Raw genomic sequence first — 27,495 nt, forward strand, 5'->3', positions numbered from 1 at the left:
TATCTTGAGTTATGTGATGTATTTAGTTCCTTAAGCAAACGCCCATGGCGAAGGAGGGGAGTCTGTGAGGAAGGAGGAGGGGAAGAATTGAGCAACTCTACCTGCAGGGATTACACTGCACCACCGCTCCCGTTTATGGAACATGAAGGGCCATTTGCCGATAGTAACGGAGATGTTTGCTTGTCTCCCGCCACTTTCCCAGTTGAAGGAAGATGTTTGAAAGATTCCCTGAAATGGAAGAAAACTGGCGGGAGGAATAAAATACGGCAACGTCCTTTTGAATGAATTAGTTTTATTTCTGGACAGAACAGTAACATGCAGAGTGTGCTTATAACTGTGCACTGCAAGAAAACTGGACTAGCCATGAAGCCAAGCAAGCTATGAATTCCTGCACAGCTGAGTTAACAAATATTTCACACCATGGGTAGCACCGGGAGCTGTGTACTGGAGTATCGAAGCACACTGGCACAGATTGTTGGGTACGAGGGACCTCTCCCCCACCCACCCCAACTCTGCTCAGACCCTGATCTCCGCTACACCTCACGCTGATGGATCTCCTCCCCAGGGAAAGACAAAAACTGGGCAAGGTGATGGGGAGGGGGGACGGGTTCCATCAGGCTGCTTGCCTACCGCTTGTGGCAGCTGCTTATGCGCATGGCACTGGTGGCATCGCGGGATCAAGGTGCTTACCCTGTATTATCATCTCCGAAAATACCTATCCTGATGAAGGACCCAGAATGGATAAAACATGGGGGAAGGAAAGTACAGTCAATCTGGTCAATGATAATCTCTCACATCAGCACCATTCACTAGAAGATATCTTCTCTGAAGAATTAGCCCATAAAGCATAAGTAGCATAGCTAAACCAATCAGGCGATACTTGAGGAGATATATTGGAATGCTTAAGGAATATTAAATTGACAAAAGTAATTCTTTTGAAGGCCACAGGATTCATCAAACCATTTGCCATTGGACAGACCCGTCAGGGCCACACAGTTCCCCTTAGTGCCACCATCGGGCTGCTGTGTGATTACGGTCTCCCAGTTGGTGTAGTTAACATTCTTGCCAGTTACGTCCACCCAGTCTCCCTCGACCACCATGTCGGTTACACCAATCCAGATGTCGTGGTCGTGCCCTATGGCTTTCCTGGCGTAGTCATACAGAGCAACATTTTCGTCGTGGTTCTTGGGTGAGCTGAGCGTGCCCCCGTGCAAGATGCAGTCATCAGCTGCCTCATGAAAGGTCTTCTCTCCGCTCATTGGTAGGAAGCACTTCCTGTAAACTTTCATCCCTCTCAGACACACTGGACAGGAAACAGGAGGGTTGGGATGAATTAGCAATACTGCAATTACACACTTCCCTACAATTAACATGACTTTGGTTGCTTTGCATTGAACATGTGTTGAGTTTGTTCTTGGGTCGGACACACCATTGGCAAACCAATATCTATTGTACCCTGTCTAGTTGCCTGAGGGCATTAAAAGTCAACCCTGCTCACATCCTGACCTCAGCCACACTGCACACTGGTGGACCTCCTCCCCAGACATTGAGGCCCGATTGGAAAGTGGAGAAGGTGATGGGTACAGTGTGAGTGAGCCCCAAAGCAGGGATGAGGGAGGCGGGAGCAGGTGGGGTACCGAACCTGGTCGTGGCCTTTAATAATCAACCTGGCCTCATTTCCATAAGTTTTTCCAGAGACCCGCCTGAACCCGGTCAGGTCCCATACCTCATGGAGGCAGTTTAGTTGTAGTTTGAAGTTTGGAGTTCAGAGGGAATTCATTGAGAGGAGACTGCAGCCAGGGAGCCGTGGGACCTGTCACTGGCAGTCAGTTGAGTTGGATAGAGGGATGTCCTGGAGGCAAGAGAGGCCCAAGGCTTCCTTGTAAGGCCCGACCCAGGGGAGCACTATTGACTATAAAGGATATCCCAGTTGTATTTAATGGACCTTATCCACCACTCATCCATTCCCATTTTCCAGAGCCTCCCCTTACATCGATGGCCTTGTAAGGGTAAGGGTAGGTAGAGGCCCCAATCCTACAAAACCGGCTGGGAATCTCTGCCCCAACCATGTTTTGTGCCCTATCCAGCGGACTCTCACCAAGCTTATACCAGGAATAAAAACAGAAAATGCTGGAAAACACTCAGCCGGTCAGGCAGCATCTGTGGCGAGACAGAAACAGACCTAATGTCTTAGTTGGATGATCTTTCATCAATCTTACAGTAGGAATCTGGATTCAGTTCCCTGAGGGGTCAGAGAGGAAACTTCCGGAGTTTTTTTTCTCCCTTATTGGCCTTGGGTTTTTTTCCTGTGCTTTCCCCTTGCGTCAATGGGTAGCAGACCGGCCTCTGAGGCAAAAGATTGTGAGTTCAGGTCCCAACCCAGAGACTTGAGCACAAAAGTCTAGTCTGATACTCAGTTCAGTACTGAGGGAGTGCTGTACTGTTGGGGGGTGCTGTCTTTCAGATGAGACATTAAACCAAGGCCCGGTCTCTCCTCTCAAGTGAATGTAAAAGATCGCATCGAATTAGTTCAAAGAAGAGCGGGGAGTTACCCCAGTGTCCTGACCAATATTTACCTCTCACTCGACATCACAAAAACAGATTTTCTGGTCATTATCACATTTCTGTTTGTGGGAGCTTGCTGTGCACAAATTGGCCACCATGTTTCCTACATTACAACAGTGACTATACTTCTAAAGTACTTCATTGGGTGTAAAGTGTTTTGGGACATCCTGAGGTCATAACAGGTGCTATACAAATGCAAGTCTTGCTTTCCTTCTCTCCTGGAGATTACATGGTGGTGGGGTGAGAGCAGGGGATGGGAGGAGTGAGCCTAGATTTGATGTTTTAGATGTCGTGGATGCAGGGTGGGCTAAATGGACCAGCTAGTCTTTTCTAGCCTGTAATCTCATACCCAGGGACTGCTGGGTAAGTAGAAACCTATATATTTGGGCTGTGTAAATTCTCTTACCTTTTCGTTGTGCAGCTTTTCCAGGAGCACAGGCATTGCGAGCGAGGAGTGAACAGCTGGGAATTCAATTTCATCGGGAGTTTCGGTGGAGCAGGGACTGCTGGGTAAGTAGAAACCTATATATTTGGGCTGTTTCTGAACCCGAGACACTACTCTTGTAGTGTCTCCCACCCGCCCTCCTCCTCTTACCAAAAAAAAGGACTCGGTTGTGTGTAGGTAAGGTAAGGCTTTTTCTATTTCTCTTCTTGTTTTATCGTGTGATTGGTTACTAACTTGGGAATTTAGAATAGTGGGAATGGAGGTTAAGGCAGTTGAATGTTCCTCCTGCAGAATGTGGGAGGTAAGGGTCGCCAAGGGTGTCCCTGCTGACTGCATCTGCGGGAAGTGCACCCAGCTCCAGCTCCTCGAGGACCGCGTTCGGGAACTGGAGCTGGAGCTGGAGGAACTTCGGATCATTCGGGAGGCGGAGGGGATTATTGAGAGGAGTTATCGGGAGGCAGTCACACCTCAGGTAAAAGAAGAAGGTAGATGGGTTACTGTCAGGGGAAGGAGAGGGAACCAGCAGGCAGTGCAGGGATCCCCTGTGGCCGTTTCGCTCAACAACAGGTATACCGTTTTGGATACTGTTGGGGGAGACGACTTACCAGGGGTAGGCAATGGGATACAGGTCTCTGGCGCAGAGTCTGTCCCTGTTGCTCAGAAGGGAAGGGGTAAGAGGAACAGAGCATTAGTCATTGGGGACTCCATAGTTAGGGGAACAGATAGGAGGTTTTGTGGGAACGAGAGAGACTCACGGTTGGTGTGTTGCCTCCCAGGTGCCAGGGTACGTGATGTCTCGGATCGTGTTTTTGGGATCCTCAAGGGGGAGGGGGAGCAGCCCCAAGTCGTGGTACACATAGGCACCAACGACATAGGTAGGAAGACAGATGGGGGATTTAAGGCAGAAATTCAGGGAGCTAGGGTGGAAGCTTAGAGCGAGAACAAACAGAGTTGTTATCTCTGGGTTGTTGCCCGTGCCACGTGCTAGCGAAGTGAGGAATAGGGGGAGAGAGGAGTTGAACACGTGGCTGCAGGGATGGTGTAGGAGGGAGGGTTTTGGTTTCCTGGATAATTGGGGCTCTTTCTGGGGTAGGTGGGACCTCTACAAACAGGATGGTCTTCACCTGAACCAGAGGGGTACCAATATCCTGGGGGGGAGATTTGCTAGTGCTCTTCGGGGGGGTTTAAACTAATTCAGCAAGGGGATGGGAACCTAAATTGTAGTTCTAGTGTGCAGGATGTTGAGAGTAGTGAGGGCAGAGATAAGGTTATAAGGACACAAGAGGGCACTGGCAAGCAAGAGCTTGGTTTAAAATGTGTCTACTTCAACGCCAGGAGCATCCGGAATAAGGTGGGTGAGCTTGCAGCATGGGTTGGTACCTGGGATCTCGATGTTGTGGCCATTTCAGAGACATGGGTAGAGCAGGGACAGGAATGGGTGTTGCGGGTTCCGGGATTTAGATGTTTCACTAAGAACAGAGAAGATGGTAAAAGGGGGGGGGGGTGTGGCATTGTTAATCAAGGAAAGTATTACAGCGGCAGAAAGGACGTTTGAGGACTCGTCTACTGAGGTAGTCTGGGCCGAGGTTAGAAACAGGACAGGAGAGGTCACCCTGTTGGGAGTTTTCTATAGACCTCCGAATAGTTCCAGAGATGTAGAGGAAAGGATAGCGAAGATGATTCTCGACAGGGGCGAGAGTAACAGGGTAGTGGTTATGGGGGACTTTAACTTTCCAAATATTGACTGGAAATACTATAGTTCGAGTACTTTAGATGGGTCTGTTTTTGTCCAGTGTGTGCAGGAGGGTTTTCTGACACAGGCCAACCAGGGGCGATGCCACATTGGATTTGGTACTGGGTAATGAACCCGGCCAGGTGTTAGATTTAGAAGTTGGTGAGCACTTTGGTGATAGTGATCACAATTCGGTTAGGTTTACCTTAGCGATGGGCAGGGACAGGCATATACAGCAGGGCAAAAATTATAGCTGGGGGAAAGGAAATTATGATGCGATTAGGCAAGATTTAGGATGCGTAGGATGGGGAAGGAAACTGCAGGGGATGGGCACAATCGAAATGTGGAGCTTATTCAAGGAGCAGCTACTGCGTGTCCTTGATAAGTATGTACCTGTCAGGCAGGGAGGAAGTTGTCGAGCGAGGGAGCCGTGGTTTACTAAAGAAGTTGAAGAGCTTGTCAAGAGGAAGAAGAAGGCTTATGTTAGGATGAGACGTGAAGGCTCAGTTAGGGCGCTTGAGAGTTACAAGCTAGCCAGGAAGGATCTAAAGGGAGAGATAAGAAGAGCAAGGAGAGGACACGAGAAGTCATTGGCGGATAGGATCAAAGAAAACCCTAAGGCTTTCTATAGGTATATCAGGAATAAAAGAATGACTAGAGATAGGTTAGGGCCAATCAAGGATAGTAGTGGGAAGTTGTGTGTGGAATCGGAGGAGATAGGGGAAGTGTTAAATGAATATTTTTCGTCAGTATTTACAGTGGAGAAAGAAAATGTTGTCGAGGAGAATACTGAGATACAGACTACTAGGCTAGATGGGATTGAGGTTCACAAGGAGGAGGTGTTAGCAATTTTGGAAAGTGTGAAAATAGATAAGTCCCCTGGGCCAGATGGGATTTATCCTAGGATTCTCTGGGAAGCCAGGGAGGAGATTGCAGAGCCTTTGTCCTTGATTTTTATGTCGTCATTGTCGACAGGAATAGTGCCGGAAGACTGGAGGATAGCAAATGTTGTCCCCTTGTTCAAGAAGGGGAGTAGAGACAGCCCTGGTAATTATAGACCTGTGAGCCTTACTTCGGTTGTGGGTAAAATGTTGGAAAAGGTTATAAGAGATAGGATTTATAATCATCTTGAAAAGAATAAGTTCATTAGAGATAGTCAGCACGGTTTTGTGAAGGGTAGGTCGTGCCTCACAAACCTTATTGAGTTTTTTGACAAGGTGACCAAACAGGTGGATGAGGGTAAAGCCGTGGATGTGGTCTATATGGATTTTAGTAAGGCGTTTGATAAAGTTCCCCACGGTAGGCTATTGCAGAAAATACAGAAGTATGGGATTGAAGGTGAATTAGTGCTTTGGATCAGAAATTGGCTAGCTGAAAGAAGACAGAGGGTGGTGGTTGATGGTAAATGTTCATCCTGGAGTATAGTTTCTAGTGGTGTACCGCAAGGATCTGTTTTGGGGCCACTGCTGTTTGTCATTTTTATAAATAACCTGGATGAGGGTGTAGAAGGGTGGGTTAGTAAATTTGCAGATGACACGAAGGTCGGTGGAGTTGTGGATAGTGCCGAAGGATGTTGTCGGTTACAGAGGGACATAGATAGGCTGCAGAGCTGGGCTGAGAGATGGCAAATGGAGTTTAATGCGGAAAAGTGTGAGGTGATTCACTTCGGAAGGAGTAACAGGATTGCAGAATACTGGGCTAATGGGAAGATTCTTGGTAGTGTAGATGAGCAGAGAGATCTTGGTGTCCAGGTACATAAATCCCTGAAAGTTGCCACCCAGGTTAATAGAGCTGTTAAGAAGGCATATGGTGTGTTAGCTTTTATTAGTAGGGGGATCGAGTTTCGGAGCCACGAGGTCATGCTGCAGCTGTACAGAACTCTGGTGCGGCCGCACCTGGAGTATTGCGTGCAGTTCTGGTCACCGCATTATAGGAAGGATGTGGAAGCTTTGGAAAAGGTGCAGAGGAGATTTACTAGGATGTTGCCTGATATGGAGGGAAGGTCTTACGAGGAAAGGCTGAGAGACGAGGTTGTTTTCGTTAGAGAGAAGGAGGAGAAGAGGTGACTTAATAGAGACATATAAGATAATCAGAGGGTTGGACAGGGTGGATAGTGAGAGCCTTTTTCCTCGGATGGTGATGGCAAACACGAGAGGACATAGCTTTAGGTTGAGGGGTGATAGATATAGGACAGATGTCAGAGGTAGTTTCTTTACACAGAGAGTAGTAGGGGCGTGGAACGCCCTGCCTGCAACAGTAGTAGACTCGCCAACTTTAAGGGTATTTAAGTGGTCATTGGATAGACATATGGATGAAAATGGAATAGTGTAGGTCAGATGGTTTCACAGGTCGGCGCAACATCGAGGGCTGAAGGGCCTGTACTGCGCTGTAATGTTCTATGTTCTATGTTCTATGTTCTATTAATGGGAATCCATCAGAATGGCTGCAGATTGTTTTGGACAGTTTTACACAGGCTTCAAACTCCAGTGAGAATCTAAGTCGTGGCTCTGCTGAGACTGAAGATGAAGACGAGGAGAATCCGGAATGCTAATTTTCCCCCCTCCCCCGACCACCTCATTACCTGTCTGCAGTGCCTGATTCTCCTTCAGCAAGTTCACCTCCTCCAAGATGTGAGCAATCTGCTTCTTGATATCTTCAATCATACTCGCAGTCACCATCACTGAACAAAGGTGCAGAAAATAAAATGAGTGATTCGGCCACAAACGCCAGGCGAAACCAAAATAAAACCAAAGCAACAACATTATCAGCCAAAGGGATCAAGGATATTCTCTGTCACACGGCCATTATATTTGGTATTAAATGTTCATCCACCAAACACCAGCAATACCAATTTACTGCTCGCAATATTCTTTGGAGAAAAACACTGCAGCCTGGAGTTTCCACTCAGTCGCACTGTTTTTTTGGCGAAACTGGCGCAAACGCTAACATAATTTTAAGCACAAATTATGTTCAATGTAAATTACGTTCTTGTGATCCATTGCACTGGTTTAAAAAAAAATCACGCTGGAAGCAGGCCCCGCCCATAAAAGTGACCACACTCCCAATGCGAATCAATGGCCGTGATGCATTTCCACTAATTCCAACTGTTTGCGGGCCAACAGGGAGGCTCCAAAAATTAAGCTTTTTTTTGGGCACGAGGACACTAATAAGCACCTTTTAAAAACTTATTTTTTTAAAATTCACTGAGAAACTGCCTACTGTACACTGTAACGACTGTGGCGGGAGCAACGCACAGTCAGTTCAGTCCCGTCACTCCACAGGTCACAGCATATTATTAAGCTTTCATGCCCAATCAAAAAACAGCCAAATTAAACACTCTAGTAACCCCAGAATGAAACAGACCAAATCAGGTATCTTTAGACAACAAATTAACTATTTATTAAAAAACTAAATCTTAAACAGTATTAAGATAAACCTATGTCTAATGACCTTATAACTTCTTATTTTAACCTAACTCCCACAATCACACACATACACTCAAAAACTAACATTTAACCGGTTTTAAAAGTGGAGTTTTTAAAATCAGCTGTCTCTTAAGAATAAATAAAATAAGTAAGTTTTTGTAGGTTATGTTCCTGATGGATGAGGTCTTCCAATGTGGAACTAGTCAAAGGTCACTTGAGGTCTTCACGTGGATTTGATGAAAATAGTCCTTCAGTAGCTAGGCATTCAACTCTTCAGCTACAGCAAGCATTAAACAGTTCTTTGAATGATGAGCACAGCAATACAAACGGTTTCTTGGAAAAAAAAGGCTTTTCTTCACTCAGGGAATTAACTTGGCTTGTTGCTCCTTGTAGAATTTTTATGGAGAGGAAATAGACAGCTTTCTTCTCTTCAGTACGCTTCACTGGAAAGTCTCTCAGAACTAACTGGTTTCAGCCAGTTTCTGCCAGTTTTACACACAGCCAAGTGGAAACATTACTATGTGACCTCCGTCTCTCCTGCTGTTGCCCAGGTTAACAAAAATGCAGCTGTGGCACACTGTGTCTCCAGAACTTTATCCCCCTTAAAGGTGCACTGTTTTTAACAGTCTTAAAGGCATACATACTATTTTTAATACGAGCAGAACAATAATTACAAGTCCCTGACAACACAAATGTAACTAGTATAGTTCTTTTATTTTGTATAGTTTTTAAAAATTAGGTTACTCACAACTGATTAAGTCGACACTGATTAAAGTGCTTATTTTTTGTTGTAAACCTATTGTCAGCTGTATTAATCAAAATGTACCAAGTTGCCACTCTTAAACACATAAAGCACTTTTAACAAAAAAATTCGATCTAAAATACTGACCGGCTGCGCGGGTTCACGGCAGCTTTTGCATTGGGCAATATGCAAATGAGTTTAAACAGAAAGGTGCTAACTAAATGCAAGACTTTGTTTTTCAAAGGCTGCAAAAAGTTCTTAAATGTCCTACTGGAGAGTTTTAAGAAAAGGTCATGCAGCATTGTCATTGTATCCCCTGGAATTTCAACATTGAGACAAATGCTTTCAAAGGGTTTGAAAATATATTGAAAATTATATCAGTCAGTGACTGCTCTTATTATTGAGGCTGCCTCGATTTTGTCCCTGTGCAGATTGCATTTTGCAATTGGCACCACTTAATAACTCTGAAAAATCATGGCAACGCTGCACCCAATGTCTTGGGTATTCTTATAAAATATTGTTGTCAATCATACATTTTGAGCCATGCAATGCAAGTATTCTTGAGGTAAACCGAGCCAGTACACTGGAAAGGTTCTGTTACCATTCATTACCGCTAGCTTCAGTAAGTTTTAAAGGGCATCATCAGATCTTAGCTTCCACACGGAGAGCAGATTGTTTAAAATTCTTTCAAATCATTATAGCTTTTATGTGCGCGATTCTGTGCCTCCTAACCCTGTCCCATGTTGCAGTTTTTGTCTCTCTATATCTCCGCCACTGAACTGAACCAATAGTCAATATTTCACGTCGGACATCAGCCTTTGATGTCTGCTTGGATTGGGATTGTTGTCAAATTGCTTAGGGTGCAGCCCTCTCCAGTGGCTTTTTTTTTCAATTTAAGAGAGATGATAACCGCTGCCTGTCTTTCTTAAATAAAAGCAAAATACTGCGGATGCTGGAAATCTGAAACAAACACAAGAAATGCTGGAATCACTCAGCAGGTCTGGCAGCATCTGTGGAAAGAGAAGCAGAGTTAACGTTTCGGGTCAGTGACCCTTCTTCGGTTCCGAACGTTAACTCTGCTTCTCTTTCCACAGATGCTGCCAGACCTGCTGAGTGATTCCAGCCTGTCTTTCTTACCCTGACGGAGAGGGAGTCTCGCAGTCAGCAGCGTCAACTGGACGCTGGGTTCATTCCTCTTTGAAAGTATCGGCCGGCCGTCACCCTCCTGCCCTGAAAATGCTGCATTGTGCTGGGATCCAGTATCAAAGCGCCCAGCCCCCTCCTCCAGTCCCTTACCAAAGCTCACATCCTTCGCTTGCTGCAAGGTCCCTGCAGTGAACGCCAGCAGCTATTTGGCTGTGGCGGGCATCGCGATCCTGTCCCTGCATTTCCCAGCAGCGGTCGTGACCTTCCCAGCCAGAGGACGCTGAAGCCAGCTGTTGCCTCCCCCTTTACCAACTCAGCGGAGATCACCACAGACCTAGGACTCGGTTCACCAAACTGCAAGGGCATATTGGCAAGATATCATTACAGACCTAGGACTCGGTTCACCAAACTGCAGGGGCATATTGGCAAGATATCATTACAGACCTAGGACTCGGTTCACCAAACTGCAGGGGCATATTGGCAAGATATCACCACAGACCTAGGACTTGGTTCACCAAACTGCAGGGGCATATTGGCAAGATATCACCACAGACCTAGGACTTGGTTCACCAAACTGCAGGGGCATATTGGCAAGATATCACCACAGACCTAGGACTCGGTTCACCAAACTGCAGGGGCATATTGGCAAGATATCATTACAGACCTAGGACTCGGTTCACCAAACTGCAGGGGCATATTGGCAAGATATCACCACAGACCTAGGACTCGGTTCACCAAACTGCAGGGGCATATTGGCAAGAGATCACCACAGACCTAGGACTCGGTTCACCAAACTGCAGGGGCATATTGGCAAGATATCACCACAGACCTAGGACTCGGTTCACCAAACTGCAGGGGCATATTGGCAAGATATCATCACACTCTAAGCAACTGCCCTCACTGCTCAACTCCTTAGCCTGGATATCCACACAGTGCTCCATTAATGAACTACATTGTGTGCAGCACATTAATACAGCCAATGAGAGCCTGCATTGTGCTGATCCTCTCCAATCTCTTCCTTACAAAAGTCCAGACGCTTGAGCACAAAAATCTAGGCTGACACTCCGGTGCAGTACTGAGGGAGTGCTGCAGTGTTGGAGATGCTCTCTTTGAGATGAGACGTTAAACCGGGACCCCATCTGCCCTCTCAGATGGACGTAAAAGATCCCATAGCACTATTTCGAAGACTAGCAGGGTTGGGTCCTTAATAGTACAGCACACATTTTGCTCAGTGTTTATGCCTCAGCTCTCACGCTGTCAGTCGTAGAGCAGTGGCTAGCACTTTTGCCTGAGTCGGAAGGATGTGGGTTCAAATCCCACTTCAGAAACTTGAGCATGTATCTAGGCTGACACTCCGGTACAGTACAGAGGAAATGCTGCACTGTCGGAGGTGGCATTTTTCAGAAGCGACATTAAACCGAGGCCCTGTCTGCTATCTCAGATGAAATTAAAAGATCCCATAACATCGCCACCTCATTTGCCCTGCTATAAATAAATGCCATGATCCATGGATCCTGTTATAATCTCTTTTCTGCCACAGGTTCTCCTGTCTGCTTCCTGAAGTGCTCTATATGTTTCATGGGAATTATATAAATTTACAATTGAGAACAAGCGGCAGCATGATTAATAATTTAAAAAATGCCGTTAATAGTGGCATGACCACAGCCAGTACACAACCCACACGTTAAAACAGTTTACAGTTCAAATGAACATATTTGTCTGTAATGCATAGAGACTGGAGGACTTCAAGCACAGAGGCCATTTCACTGCCTATGGCTTCCTATATAAATTTCCAGATTTCATGAATGAACAGAAGATGTGAAATTTTATCACCGAGCACTTTGACGTACATCTTCTGTATCAATGTCAATTCTATTAAATCCACCAGGTATTTCTCCACCTTCCCCATTCCCCTCCCCCTCCGGCCCTGAAAATAGCACATTGTGCTGGGGTCCCGACCCACAGTCCCCAGCCGCCTCCTCCAGTCCCTTACCAAAGCTCACGTGCTTGGCTCTCTGTGAATCCCTGCAATGAATTCCAGCAGCTATTTGACTGTGGCAGGCATCACAATCCACTCCCTGCACTTCCCAGTAGGGGTCATGACCTCCACAGCCAGGGGACGCTAAAGCCAGTTGTTACCTTCCCTCCTGCCACCACAGCGGAAATCAGCACAGACCTAGGGCTTGGTATGGTGACCTTCATGATCGGTGTGACTCTGTACCATAACCAGCACTGGGCAATCAGGGAAACCCACGCATATTCTAAGCAAGAGGACAAGAACCGCGCGTACCTTTCTTTGGCGCCAGATTCTTCCTCGTCTTGGATTTGACCTGCTGCTGATTGGCCGTCTGCAGGAGACACAGGACCAAGAGCACGAGGCAGGTTCCTGTCAGCTGCATGGTGCCCACTGAAAGTGGGAGGACTGGGAGTAGTTCTGCTCTAATTTATCTGAGCAACGGTAAAAAAAAAATATAGTAATCAAAACCTGATGGCCAATCAACCCATCCAAAAAGGAACGATTCCAGAGCTCCAATTCATGCTGCTGACTGCCAGACCCCTTTCTCAGATACATTACTGCCTGGGTAAGAAACGCATCTTTCAGTAATCACTTTTAATTGAAAACAAACCATTGGAAAGGGCTGCACCTTAGCAACTTGACAACAATCCCAATCCAAGCAGACATTTGGGTGAATCAAAAGCTGATGTTCGACGAGGAGTGTTGACTTGTGCAAAAGCAAAATACTGTGGGTGCTGGAAATCAGAAACAAAGACAGAAAATGCTGGAAATACTTGGCGGGTCCAGTAGCATCTGTGAAGAGAAAAACAGAGTTAACGTTTTCAGGTCTGCATGACCTTTCGTCAGAATTGGCAAAAGTTAGAAATATAATAGGTTTTGAGCAAGTGAAGTGGGGGGGGGGGGCGGGGTGTGGGGAAGGAGGAAGAAGAACAAAAGGGAAGGTTTGTCATAGGGTGGAGGGCAGGAGACATTAAATGACAAAAGGTTTCATGATAAAACACCAAAGCGGGAGGAATGGGACACTTGAAGAAACAAGAGATGTGTCTGGATGAAGTGTAAATGACAGGATAGCAAGCTGTCCGAACACAAGGTAAAGGGATTAAGAAGGAAACAAGGGGCGGGGAAAATATAACGAGCCAGCAAAAGATTATAAACTAAAAAGGAAAATATTGGGGGAAGATGTTATGATCTAAAGTTATTGAACTCAATGTTGAGTCCAGAAGGCTGTAAAGTGCCCGGACAAAAGATAAGGTGATTTCCTTGAGCTTGCGTTGAGCTTCATTGGACACTGCAGCAGGCCAAGGACAGAAAGGTCAGAGTGGGAGCAAGGTGGAGAATTGAAATAACAAGCGATAGGAAGCTCTGTGACACCCTGGTCCACTCCTCAGTTACCCCCAACAACTCCCCCCTTTCCTATGGCAGCTTGCGATGCAAGCACACCTGCCCTTTTACCTCCTCCCTTCTTACCATCCAAGGCCCCAAACACTCCTTCCAAGTGAAAGAGTGATTTAATTGTACTTCTTTCAATTTAGTATACAGTATTCGCTGCTCGGAATATGGCCTCCTCTACACTGGGCTGACTAAACACAGACTGGGTGACTGCTTTACAGCCACCTCCATTCAATCTGCACGCGGGACCCCAAGCTTCCTGTTGCTTGTCATTTTAATTCTCCACCTGGCCTGCTGCAGTGTGCAAAGAAGCTCAATCCAATCCCGAGGAACAGCACCTCATCTTTTATCAGGGCACTTTACAGCCTTCAGGACTCAACATTGAGTTCAACAATTTTAGATCATAACCTCTGATCCCATTTTTTTCTTTGAGTGTTTTTTTTTTGCTGGCTCGTTCTTTTCTCCTCGTCCCTTGTTTCTTTCTTAATCCCCTTACTTTGTGTTTGCACGGCTGCTTTCCTGTCATTTATACCTCATCCAGACACATCTTTTGTTTCTTCACTTGTCCTATTCCTCCCCGCTTTGGCTTTGCACCATGAAACCTTTTGTCATTTAATTTGTCCTGCCCTCCACCTTATGACAAACCTTCCCATTTGTTCTTCTTCCCCCTTCCCCCATTTTCACTTGCTCAAAACCTATTCCATTTCTAACTTTTGCCAGTTCTGATGAAAGGTCACACAGACCTGAAACGTTAACTCTGTTTTTCTCTCCACAGATGCTGCCTGACCGACTGAGTATTTCCAACGTGTTCTATTGATGTTGAATTATGGTTCAGTTCAATGGTGGAAAGGGGGCAGGAGACAAAAACTGCAACATGGGACGGTGTTAGGAGACACAGACAATCAAGGACACAAATGGTTGAGAGGCAAATGAAATGGAATGAATCCAATTCGCAAAATGGCAATTTGCAAATCTAATTTTTAAAATAATTCTCAATAAAATGGAGGGGAAAAGTAAGACGCAATGAAGGCAAGTAAGTGATTAAAGATGTTCCGTCAGTGGTACGGATCTTAGAGGTGGCAAGGACCCATGATGGACAGCAAGTGACAGGATTAAAAAAAAATTGCATTTACATAGCGCCTTTAACATAGGGGAGGGGAGCACGCAACAGGACGGAGTTGGAAGAGCAGGGTTGGGGCAATGGCGGAGGGGAGCGGGGGTGGGGGAAGAGTCCAGAAGAGTCAGAGGACTGGTGAAGTTTACAGAGGACTAGGAATTTAAATCAATGCACTGGGGGAGGATAACGAGTGGAGTGCAGCAAGGGAAGGAGTGATAGGTGAGCGCGATTTTGTGCAGAATAGGGCACAGGCGACTGAGTTCTGAAATCCAGCAAGAAGGGGATTGGAAAGGTCAATTTTACACATAACAAAGGCATGGATGAGTGTTTCAACAAGAATGGAGTGAGTTGGGGGCAGAGTTGAATGATTTTTTGGAGGTGGAAGCGAGCAGTCTTGATAAGGGACTGGACACCAGAGGGGAAATTGGAAAGATCCCATATTGAAGGAAGAAACAGGAGGGAGTATTTGCAACTGATAGAATAAATAAGAAAATGCACCAACTAATAAACAGATGGAAGGAATCCCTCGCACATCTTAAATTAGCTGTAAGCCCCATAGGTTTAAGAACTGTACTTTGTAGCTGCTTAACTTGAGGGTTAAGAAACTCCATTTTAATTTCTTATTCATCTTTAATTTTTTCTGCTAATCTGACAGCCCTGGAGGCAACTGGAGTCCAGCATAGATGCCTTTGCACCTCTGAATATATAGGAGTACAGAAAGAGGGATATGCCATTCAGCCCCTCAATCCTGTTCTACCATTCAGTGAGATCAGGGCTGATCTGTGTATTAACTCCAACCACACTCTTCCCTTGCCTTCATACTCCTTAATACACTTGGCTGGCAAAATTCTATTGATCAATTGAACGGGCAACTTCTGAGTTTTGGGGGAAGAGAGTTCCACACTTCTACCACCCTTTGCATGACAGTCTTTCCTACCTTCCCTCCTGAATGGGCTGGCTCTGGTTTTAAGCTGATGTCCCCTTGTCCTAGGCTCCCTCACCAACAGAAATATTTTCTATCTACCCTATCAATTCCTTTCAAAATCTGACAATCCTCACCTTTATAAATGTGGCAATGTTAGCAGGCTTTGGCATCACAGATAAGCTTGATCTTGTCCACACCTAAAATCCACACTACACATTCCAGCAAGGCTCCCAGGACAGTAATCAGGAGTGGTAACCGTGGGCATAACTTCCCCTCACTGATCAAACACACAGAGATTAGTTGTACTTGCACACGGCTGATGTCAGTAGAGTTAGCACAGACCAGGGATCAAACTTATAAGAGCTGTACATCTCTAAAATAAATTCACAGCATCTTACTGCACAGCAGGCTGCTCTTTGGCCATCTTTGAAAGAGCTGCCCAGCTTAATCCCACACCCCATGAACTAACCTGAACCTGAAACGTTGGCAGGAACTTTTCATTGGGTGGGAGGTCGCATCCACCGGCTGAAAAGTCAGTGGCGAATCCTCCTCCGCCAGGCCCGGGGAAGCAGGCTGGGATTTTTCACTCCCCAAGCCCTTAATTGGTCTTGGGTGGTACTTCCTTAAGGCAGGAAGTTCCGCCTAATGGAGCTGCCAGCCAATCGGCGGGCCGGCAGATCTTAGTCCCAGCAGCGCCACCGGGAGCGTTGGCCACTGCTGGGACTACACCCAGCCATCGGAGGCAAGAGGAAGGACGGCCCTGGAACTCAGGATTGTAGGGCCTCGCCGGGGATATTCGGTTGGGCCCTGGTGAGGAAAGGGGGGTCAGTTAGGAGGGGCGGGGGGGTGCTGGGGTATTGTGCATTGGGGGCAGTTGAGGCTTCGGGGTCTGCCCTCTGTGGGGCAGAGGGTGCCCGACCAGGAGGCCTCCCACCGACCCACTGAAGGGCAGTCTGGTTTTACCAGGTGGGCTTTTTGAGGCTTCAGCTGCGCGCTCGTCAAGGGTAAAACACCCAAGGCGGAGGGAGGAGGCCCTTAAGTGCCAATTCGTTGGCCACTTAAGGGCCTTGATTGGCTTGGGCTGGGCGGGCCATTTCTTGCATCGCTACCCTGCGTAAAATTGCAGCAAAGGTTGGGAGTGGGTCGGGAATGGCCTCTACCGCCTCCCACTTAATTTTATGCTTCCCCCCGACCCCGCCACCAGTCCACTTGTTTGGGGGGCACAAAATTCCAGCTGTTAACTCTGTTTCTATCTCCACAGATGCTACCTTACCTGTTGACTGATTTTTGGATTTATATCAAACTAGGGGTTTTTATGATCTGTTTTGTGTTATTCAGGGAGGAGAACATCCCCTGTGGATTTAAACTGTCTTTTGAAATACCGATTCTAAACAATCCGCTCCAGCCGGATTTTCACACATCTGTTATTATACTTGCCCGCAACCTACCCACTCCCTAACCTCTGCACCCCCTTCCAAAAATAGTTTCACTGACAAAAGGGTCTAATCTTAAAGTGAAATATACATGAAATATTTTGAGTGCTATTGTTAGTCCATATTGAATTTGATGGGTTTCATGACACTGAGACAACACAGCTGTGGACTGCAGGCAATGGGCTTCAGAATGTTCGAAAAAAATATCTGCCTGTTTTTTTAACAGCTGCACGCCTTTAGTTAAACTGGTCTTCAGCCAACCTGAAATGTGGCACCTCTTCTGTGACGGAAAGTGAGGAGCAAAGCAATTAAATTAAATGTAGAGTTTCTGATTACTTCAATCTGTTCTTATTTATTGTATCTATCCTCCACTGACCAGACATTATTTTTAAACGTTCTGTTTAAGAACAAATGGTTTGTTTTTGTGCAAATTCTACCTGCCAAGCCGCCCTCCTTACAGAATCACCTGGGCCAATGAGATAGTATACCTTGTAGCTGCACCGTATTCTGTCTGGGAAACAGAATTAGCCTGCAGTCATAGAGTATACAGCACAGAAACAGGCCCTTCGGCCCATCGTGTCTGCGCCAGACATCAAGCAACTATCTATTCTAATCCCATTTTCCAGCACTTGGCAAGTAGCCTTGTATGTTATGGCATTTCAAGTGCTCATCTAAATACTTCTTAAATGCTGTGAAGGTTCCTGCCTCTACCACCCCTTCAGGCAGTATGTTCCTACCAATGCCCCTCATAATTTTGTATACCTCAATCAGGTCCCCCCTCAGCCTTCTCTGCTCTAAGGAAAACAACCCTAACCTATCCAGTCTCTCTTCATAGCTGAAATGCACTAGCCCAGGCAACATCCTGGTGAATCTCCTCTGCACCCTCTCCAGTGCAATCACATTCTTCCTGTAGTGTGGCGACCAGAACTGTACACAGTACTCCAGCTGTGGCCTGACTAGAGTTTTATACAGCTCCATCATAACCTCCCTGCTCTTATAGTCTATGCCTCGGCTAATAAAGGAAAGTATCCCATATGCCTTCCTCACCATCTTATCTACCTGTGCTGCTGCCTTCAGTGATCTATGGACAAGTACATCAAGGTCCCTCTGACCCTCTGTGCTTCCTAGGGTCCTACCATCCATTGTATATTCCCTTGCATTGTTAGTCCTCCCAAAATGCATCACCTCACACTTCTCAGGATTAAATTCCATTTGCCACTGCTCTGCCCATCTTACCAGCCCATCTATATCACCCTGTAATCTAAGGTTTTCCTCCTCACTACTTACAACACCACCAATTTTCGTGTCAGTCGTGTACAACTCTGTAGTTGCATGCTTTGACACCCACATTTTAAAAGACAAGCTTGACAGTGTAGTCAGTGTCTTTCCTCACTCAGTACAGTGCCTTCCACCACTCAGTACAGTGTCTTTCCTCACTCAGTACAGTGCCTTCCACCGCTCAGTACAGTGTCTTTCCTCACTCAGTACAGTGCCTTCCACCACTCAGTACAGTGTCTTTCCTCACTCAGTACAGTGCCTTCCACCACTCAGTACAGTGCCTTCCACCGCTCAGTACAGTGTCTTTCCTCACTCAGTACAGTGCCTTCCACCACTCAGTACAGTGTCTTTCCTCACTCAGTACAGTGCCTTCCACCACTCAGTAGTGTCTTTCCTCACTCAGTACAGTGCCTTCCACCGCTCAGTACAGTGTCTTTCCTCACTCAGTACAGTGCCTTCCACCGCTCAGTACAGTGTCTTTCCTCACTCAGTACAGTGCCTTCCACCACTCAGTACAGTGTCTTTCCTCACTCAGTACAGTGCCTTCCACCACTCAGGGGATGATCTGGCATTGCTCCAAAAGACCATCTGTTCAGAATGATGTCAAGGACTTAGAGAGGGTGCAGAAAAAAGTTACTTATTTATTTAGAGATACAGCACTGAAACAGGCCCTTCAGCTCACCGAGTCTGTGCTGACCAGCAACCACCCATTTATACTAATCCTACATTAATCCCATATTCCTACCACATTCCCACCTTCCCTCAATTCCCCTATACTAGGGGCAATTTACCTATCAACCTGCAAGTCTTTGGCTGTGAGAGGAAAATGGAGCACCCGACAAAAACCCACGCAGTCACAGGGAGAACTTGCAAACTCCACACAGGCAGCACCCAGAATTGAACCTGGGTTGCTGGAACTGTGAGGTTGCAGTACTAACCACTGCACCACTGTGCTGCCGAAGAATTACTAGAATGGTTCCATGGATGATGGACTTCAGTTTTACGTGGAGAAACTAGAGAAGCTGGTTTGTTCTCCTTAGATCATCGCCCTGAAACATTAACTCTGTTTCTCTCTCCGCAAATCCTGCCTGACCTGCAGAATATTTCCAGCATTTTCTGTTTTTATTTCAGATTTCCAGCATCTGCAGTATTTTGCTCTTATATTCATGTTTAATTCAGTCACTTCTCTTCCAGGAATGCCAACCTTGAAGAGGTTCTGCCCTTCTCGCCGATGGAATTTTTGTTTGTCTCTTTTACCTTGCTCTTTTTCCACCCTCCCCCACTTGACCTATTTCAAACCCATTACATTTCTACCTTTTTCCACTTCTGACGATGAGTCATCGACCTGAAATGTTAACTCTGTCGCGTTCTCCACAGATGCTGCCTGACCTGCTGAGTATTTCCAGCATTTACTGTTTTTATTTCAGATTAAGGGGAAAATTTGATAGAAGCTGACAGGCTTTGGTAGAGTAAATAAGGAGAAACTGTTTCCATTGGCAGACGGGTCGATAGCCAGAGAACACAGATTTAAAGTGACTGGCGAAAGAATCAGAGGCGACAAAGTGGCGAGGGGAAGTGGGGGGGGGGGGGGTAGAAATTACACAGCACTTTGTTGTGATCTGGAATGGACTGTGTGAAAGGGAGGTGGAAACAGATTCAATAATAACTTTCAAAAGGGAATTTGCATAAATACTTGAAAGGGAAACATTTGCAGTGCATTGGGGAAAGAGCAGAGAAATGTGATGAATTGGATCGCTCTTTCAAGGACTGGCACAGATGCGATGGGCCGAATGGCCCTCTTGTGTGCTGTATCATTCCATAATTCTAAGACATCATCTTAGATGGCCACTTCTGAAACTGAAAAAAATACATGAGCCCAGAAGTTGCATAGGGGGTTCCACTGCAGGAGACCAGCAGAAATCGCAGGAAAAAAAACATGTAAATGACTGAAATAGTGTGCAGTCTTTCTTTATGGTTTCCAGATAGCCTCCTACCAAAGTTACAGCTGGGGACTGGTGGTAGCCCTGTGGAATTTCAGGGCCTTATTCTCTCCAATACCTTGCCCTCAACGGCGGGAGAGATATCTTTGCCGAGTTTGTGATTTTAGCTGCACTGCAGAGGGCAATGCCATGCAGAGACCAGTCTGCCCCCAAGGGCATGGTAGGAGGAGACGGAGAGAGAAATGAGCAGTAAATCATTGCTGGGCTGTTGTCATGCACTTCTTGACATGGTTCTCCTATCAATAGTTGGAAACTGACTTGGCAAGAGAGCGGTGAATTTAATTCATTTTTCAATAAAAACCTTCTGATTTTTAAGTAAAAAGTACTACAACATCCTTTGCAGCAGCTGCAGTACGTGAACACTTAAACATGTAAACTGTTTCTTCTGTGAACACGAGGGTGACCATATTCCCTGAACCGGAGGAACAGGGGGTGAGGAGGGTGGGGAGCACACATGGTGGGAGTACAGCAAACTAGCTAGGACGGAAAATGTAGGCTGCGCGGAGTGGCAAGGCAAAAAGGTTTTAGCAGTCTGCATTTTAACAGTTGCACATATACATAACAAATACTAATCAAATGTGCACATAATTAATGCAGAAGTCATATCACACCATTGAAGCGCATTTAAACACCATTTATAAACAACACTAAAGCACTGGTCAGGAATTTCAGCATTTTGTGCCCACTTGCTATACAACCTAGTCTGTATTGGTTCAACATTGTGAAAGAAAAATCAGTAACACTAATCTCAAATCTTGTGCCATACACCATTCATTCAGTGTTGTAGCTATGGCAACTGCAATAGTGCTATACCATCTAGGTTATAAGCTAATATTAATATGGGAGCGATGGTGGTGTAGTGGTAATGTGACTGCACTAATAATCCAGAGGCCCAGGCTAATGTCCCGGGGACACAGAGCTGGATTTTATAAGCTTCAAAGATGGCGGCCCGCGCGGGAGCCGCCGCAATCACAAGCGCGGCGGCTCATTTAAGAAGCTTGGGCGGGCCACCCCACCCCACCCCACCCCCAATCAGGTGAAGGGGGCAGGCTGTCCGTCCCCAGCAAAGGCGTCGGCTGCCTGTGTGCAGGCGCTGATGCCATTTTTAAAGGGCAGTCCGCCCTACTGGCTAATATAAATATTTCAAGAAATATTCAATAAAATTTCATAAAATACATTTTTTTTGCCCCTCTCCCACCCCCCGCCCCGATAACAATTAAATTATTTGCCCTTCCCCCCTAAAAACAGTGACCTTTACACTTTGGCCTTCCCCCCCCCAAAACTGAACGAAGTTTAAACTACAACCCTTCCTACCAATCTCTACACCCATGACGTTAATTTGACCCTGTTCCCCCGCACCCCCCAACCTGCACTGATAAATGTACCTCCTTCCCACTCCCCACCAGCATTGCACCTTGTTTTCCCGGATGGGAATCCAAAGGCGCGGCAGTGCCGGCCGCCAATCTGAAGATTGTGGCGGGCCGGTAAGTGCATGTTAATTTATTAAGTTTATTCATTTGCAAATGTTAATTCAGGTCCCGGCACCCAGCGGTGTAGAGGCCCGCCACAGTGTCTTGCCGCCCGAAGGATCGGGCCAGGCCCTGCTCATGTTTGAGGTCCGTGATAGGCCTCATCCGGGGACATCTTCAGGCACCCCCCCACCACGGATCCAGTCGTCGAGGGCTCCTTAAAATCCAGCCCACAGACTCAAATCCCACCCTGGTAGCTGGACGAATTTAAACTCAATTCATCAAAAATAAATCTGGAATTGAAAGCTATTCTCAGTAATGGTGCCACGAAACTATCATCGATTGTTGCAAAAGCCCACTGGTTCACTAATGTCCTTAAGGGAAGGAAATCTGCCATCTTTACCTGGTCTGACCTACACATGACTCCAGACCCACAGCAATGTGCTTGACTCTTAACTGCCCTCCGAAATGGCCTAGCAAGCCACTCGGTTGTCAAGGGCAATTAGGGATGGACAACGAATGCTGGCCTTGCCAGCGACACCCACATCCCATGAATGAATAAAGAAAAACAATAATGAAAATGTTCTGGATATTTCTCTCCAACTCATTTATTATTTGGATATTTAGCAGGCACCTTTATTCAAGGGGACTTACAGTACATTCGCTGTGCTGCAACTCATTACACATCAAACATGTTCCAACATGAGAAATTAAAGTTAGGGCATACGAGGACCAGCTTTGTGAGCCAGGGACTCTTCCAGCAACATTGTTTGTTCAGGGACACAGTACCTCATTTGGGGACTATCCCCAGAAAACAGGGCACTTACGGTCACCCTACTGAACACAGGTATGTTAACAACTGGAGGTGATGGGAGGAGGGGTGGACTACATTTGCTAAAAGACTTAACAATCCGGAATGGATCCTCATAACAATGCGGTGATATCCAAGGAAGTATGCCAATTCCAATGCCAAATTCAGTTTATCCTGTGTAAATATATAGGGCATTTACATGTCTCCAGGGAGTTAATGAAAACCCAATGATTCAAACCAAATGTGCAGAATTTAAAATTAAGCATGCTGAAAAATTTCATATTATTCAATAGCAAACCCACAGACATGACTCTACTCCACTGGCAACATCTGTAATTAAAAAAATTCTGAAGAACATTAAAGGGCTTAGAGGGTAGATGATGAGAGGTTGTTTCACCTGGCTGGTAAGTCTAGAACTAGGGATTGCAGTGTCAGGAGAAGGCAATGGCCATTTGAGTGTGAGGGGAGGAGAAATTTCTTCACTCAAGGGGTTGTAAATCTTTGGAATTCTGTACCCCAGAGAGCTATGGGTGTTCAGTCGTTCATATTCAGGTCAGATCGATAGATTTCTGGGCACTAAGGGAATCAAGGGATATGGGGTCAGAGGGGGAAAGCGGAGTTGAGGCAGATCATGAATTTACTGGCAGAGCAAGCTTGAGGGATCATATGAATTATCCCTGTTCCGAGTTCTTATGTTCTTAAAGTATTTTTAAGCTGTTCTTATCCTGCAACTACTACTAAACAGCCACATCTGTGCGTATTCCCCTCCAAAATGCAAGGTTCTTCACCCTTACATTGATACTAAATATTAATAGCCTGTAGAAGGCTTGCAACAAAACACAAGCAATTATAATAGTAAAACAGTCATTTTATTTTTTCAACACTCTCACAGTCAGCGGAGAACCCGCTTCATTCAACCTAACATTGTTTCTTGAAATCTGCTAGAAAGAGAGAATGTGAAATATTAATTTTTGTTTCATTGGTAATAACATCATTGTCATTGTTCATGAGTGACAGTCACAAGTGAGTTTCACAGATAATCCTCATTAGTGACCTAGAAATAGGTATCACACGCTCCCCATTACAGTGACTATTTTTGATAGCCAACACTGCAGTTATTTCACAATGTAGGTTTATAAGCAGCTTGATAACGCCATCAATTGTACCATCACATCAGTTACTGTGATATCATAAAGACCATGTGGACAATTAAAATAACACTTCATGTTGTAATGTGCAAGTCTCATGATCCATTCATTAGGACCCCAGATCACTGATACTGGACTGGTTCTGGTCCTTGCAATAGCCCCCTCATGCTGCAGGACCAATCTCCAGATTAGCACAGCTGCTTTCCCATCTCTAGAAAAAAGACTTGCATTTATATAGCGCCTTTCAAGACTTCAGGACATCCCAAAGCACTTTGCCAGCAATGAAATACTTTTGAAGTGTAGTCACTGTTGTAATGTAGGAAACGCAGCAGCCAATTTACGCACACCAAGCTCCCACAAACAGCAATGTGATAATGACCAGATGATTTTTTTTGTGATGTTGATTGAGGGATAAATATTGTCCAGGACACCAGGGAGAACGCCCCTGCTCTTCTTCAAAACAGTACCATGGGATCTTTACACCCACCCGAGAAGGCAGATGGGGTCTCAGTTTAACACCTCATTTGAAAGGCAGCACCTCCAACAGTGCAGCACGCTTCAGAACTGCACTGGAGTGTCAGCCTAGATTTTTGTGCTCAAGTCTCCAGAGTGGGACGTGAACCTACAATCTCTGAGTCAGAGATGAGAGTGCTACCAACTGAGCCACAACTGACACTTCCACCTTCACTTAAGCAGGGTTACTGATAATATTGGGAACAGGGACTGGCACACAAGAGGACCCGAAACGTAAACTCTGCTTCTCTTTCCACAGATGCTGCTGTGTATTTCCAGTATTTCTTGTTTTTATTTCAGATTTCCAGCATCCGCAGTATTTTGCTTTTAATTCTTCCTAACCTACTTCATTTAACCCCAGTAACATATCCTTGTATTTCTTTCTCCCTCATGTACTTACCTAGCTTCCCTATGCATCTAAGCTAATCTCTTCATCCATTCCCTAAGGTAGCGAGTTCACATTCTCACCAAGAATAATTTATGAGATAGAAAATTATTAAAGTGAAGAAATCAGGTCCAGCCATTAAAGATATCTAAACCTCTTGCTGCCTTGTGTGTGCTCCATTTCTATTCTGGTTACAAACAGAAATAAGAGAAACAAAGAAAAAATATTACATCTGTATAGCACCTTTCACAACCTCAGGTCAGTCCAAAGCATTTTCCAGCCAATGAAGTACTTTTTAAGAGGCATCACTATTGTAACATAGGAAATACGGCAACCAATTAAATACAAGAGCAGATCAGAGTCTGGGTATTCTGCAGTGAGTGACTCACCTCCTGACTTCCCAGAGTCTTTCCACCATCTACAAGGCACATGTCAGGAGTGTTATGGAATACTCTCCACTTGCCTGGAAGACTGCAGCTTCAACAGCACTCAAGAAGCTCAACACCATCCAGGACAAAGCAGTCTGCTTGATCAGCACCCCATCCACCACCTTCAACATTCACTCCCTCCACCACCGGTGCACAGTGGCAGCCATGTCTATCAATTACAAGATGCACTGCAGCAACTCACCAAGGCTCCTTCGAGATAGCACTTTCCAAACCTGTGACCTCTACCACCTAGCAGAACAAGGGCAGCAGATGCATGGGAACATCATCATCTGCATATTCCCCACCAAGTCAAACACCATCCTGACTTGGAAATATATCGCTGTTCCATCATTGTCACTAGGTCAAAATCCTGAAACCCCCTTCCTAACAGCACTGTGGGTGTACCCACACCACATGGACTGCAGCGATTCAAGAATGTGGCTCAACACCACCTTCTCAAGGGCAATTAGGCATGGACAATAAATGCTGGCCTAGCCAGAAATACTGACATCCCACGAATGTATTAAAAAAAACCTTTGGTTAACAAAAATCTAATCAATCTCAGATTTAAATTAACAATTGATCTAACATCAATTGCCATTTGCGGAAGCCAGTTCCAAACTGCTACCACTCTTTGCGTGTAGAAATGCTTCCTAATTTCACTCCTGAAAGGACTGGCTCTAATTTTTACACCACGTCCCCTAGGCCTAGATTCCCTATCCAGAAATAGTTTCTCCCTATTTAGAGTCCAGATGTTTCACCTCCACTACGCTTGTTGGAAGTCCAGTCCATTTGTGGTGGTGTTCATTCTAGGTGTGAACAACTTTCTGACATCATTCTTAAATTTACCTTTTACTTTAAAGTGGTGTCCCATTGTCCTACTCTCACTTTTTAGTTTTAAATTGTGATCCATGTCTAGCATTTTATGAACTAAGAGATCATCTGTTAGTTACCTCTGGACTTTCAGAAGGTCCTTAATAAGGTGCCACCTAAGAGACTCATGGCAAAGGTCAGGGTTGGTGTAGTCCAGGGTCAGGTCGCCAACGATAGCTACAAAGCAAAAAACAGAGGGTAGGAGTTAAGGGAAGTTTCTCATGCAGCAACGTGGAGTCCTGCTAACATGCTGGGATCACTGTTGTTTGCCATATACGTATGAAATTTAGACTTCGTATCTGGAAATATGAGATTGAAATTTGCAGACGATACCAAATTGGAGGGTAGGGCTAATAATGTGGAAATCTCCACCAAAATTCAGGAGGATATAAACAAGCTTTTAGAATGGGTGGATAAATCGCAAATGAAATTCAATATAGCAAACTGTGAGGTAGACTTGTACTCTACCGTTTCCTCTATATCATTCAACATTTGTTTTGAGTGTTGCTACATAGTAATCTGACATGCTAAGTGCCAAGCTTGCTAAGACCCCCTAGATCTCTTCCAACATCATGCTTAGCCATTTCAAAATTGAGAATAAAACCTTAAAGCGCTATCTAGCTAGATTTGAAATTTTCCTGCAGAAATGGTACCACAGCCCTCAGGGTTAATATCATTTGCTACCATTGACACATCCCACCATAAAATCACACCATTAATCGCAACACCCATGTGTTGCTCCAAAGTCTTATGTAAGCGGAAAATTCAGCTGGCTAGCTTTAGGGAATGCATCAGCCAATATTTTCCTACACCCATCACTGCCTCACACAGACGATAATAGATTCCAGATGCATTTAAAAATATCTGAAACAAAAGATCACAGATCCAGATTAGAACTCCTTTTCTTCAGAGGTTATCCATGGACCAGAATGGGGAGAAACAAATCCAGCTTACTTTATAGATATGGCAACTATCCTTAAAAGTTCCATGCAGTGTGCCAACATGTGGCAGTCCTAGAAACAGCAACAACAAATATTCCAATTTCTTTTAAGCTTTAATTTCTCTTCCCTCTTTTCCTCCAGGACATGCATCACTTGCAAAAAATGATGGAAAACCAACCAATTTTTAGGCTGTCACCATTGAGTTAACCCTAGCAGATCCATGATAGTCTTCCCTTCTGGTGGGCCTTACTGTTAAGAACGCACAGCAAAGTAAAGTAATGCTCTGCAACACTGACAGCAAGGTAACTAAAGACATATTACATCTGTAACAAATAATGTGATTAGAGTGTATATTCAATGGCAGCAGTTCTACTTATGTGTTGCACTGCACTGATGGTGAACACTAAATTACTGTACTTCTACATCTAACCTATCAAATCCTTGAATAATCTTAAAAACCTCTATCAGGTGACCCCCCTCAGTCTTCTCTTTCCCAGTTGATGAAAATGTGCTTATTATGGAGAATGGAGAGTAACCCAAGTCAGCTCTGGAACTTCAGAATTCATCAGAGGCTGTTTAAAATCAGATCTAGCACCAGTGCAAGGGAGTCCAGATTAACAGGATATCATCTTTCTCAAGAGGTTAAACCAGTTTGCAGTTTTAATCCAGCTCCCAATCAGAAGAAGGTCCATTGCACAAGTTGCCCATAATTT

General features: G+C 45.4%; 2 protein-coding genes across 3 annotated transcripts in view; both read right to left on the reverse strand.

Annotated features, from left to right (window-relative positions):
- Positions 1 to 281: 281 nt before the first annotated feature.
- The window catches only part of clec3ba (C-type lectin domain family 3, member Ba), a 31,495-nt gene continuing 4,281 nt past the window's right edge, over positions 282 to 27,495 (reverse strand). Inside the window, exons 1-3 of one of the 2 annotated variants that reach the window (XM_068054412.1) lie at positions 25,922 to 26,009; positions 7,324 to 7,422; positions 282 to 1,303 (exon numbers count right to left, since the gene is read on the reverse strand). In XM_068054412.1, coding sequence (XP_067910513.1) covers positions 903 to 1,303; positions 7,324 to 7,420 — 498 coding nt within the window. In that variant the 5' untranslated portion in view covers positions 7,421 to 7,422; positions 25,922 to 26,009 and the 3' untranslated portion in view covers positions 282 to 902. Of the gene's footprint in view, positions 1,304 to 7,323; positions 7,423 to 25,921; positions 26,010 to 27,495 lie in introns of those variants that run through there. The other variant, XM_068054413.1, reaches the window with a different exon arrangement.
- exosc7 (exosome component 7) overlaps positions 25,939 to 27,495 on the reverse strand; it is a 31,078-nt gene continuing 29,521 nt past the window's right edge. Inside the window, exon 9 of the mRNA XM_068054410.1 lies at positions 25,939 to 26,018. The gene's annotated coding sequence lies outside the window, so the exon portion shown is untranslated. The remainder of the gene's footprint in view (positions 26,019 to 27,495) is intronic.

This window comes from Heterodontus francisci, chromosome 2 (assembly GCF_036365525.1).
Source record: "Heterodontus francisci isolate sHetFra1 chromosome 2, sHetFra1.hap1, whole genome shotgun sequence".
In the NCBI taxonomy this organism is placed as follows: domain Eukaryota; kingdom Metazoa; phylum Chordata; class Chondrichthyes; order Heterodontiformes; family Heterodontidae; genus Heterodontus; species Heterodontus francisci.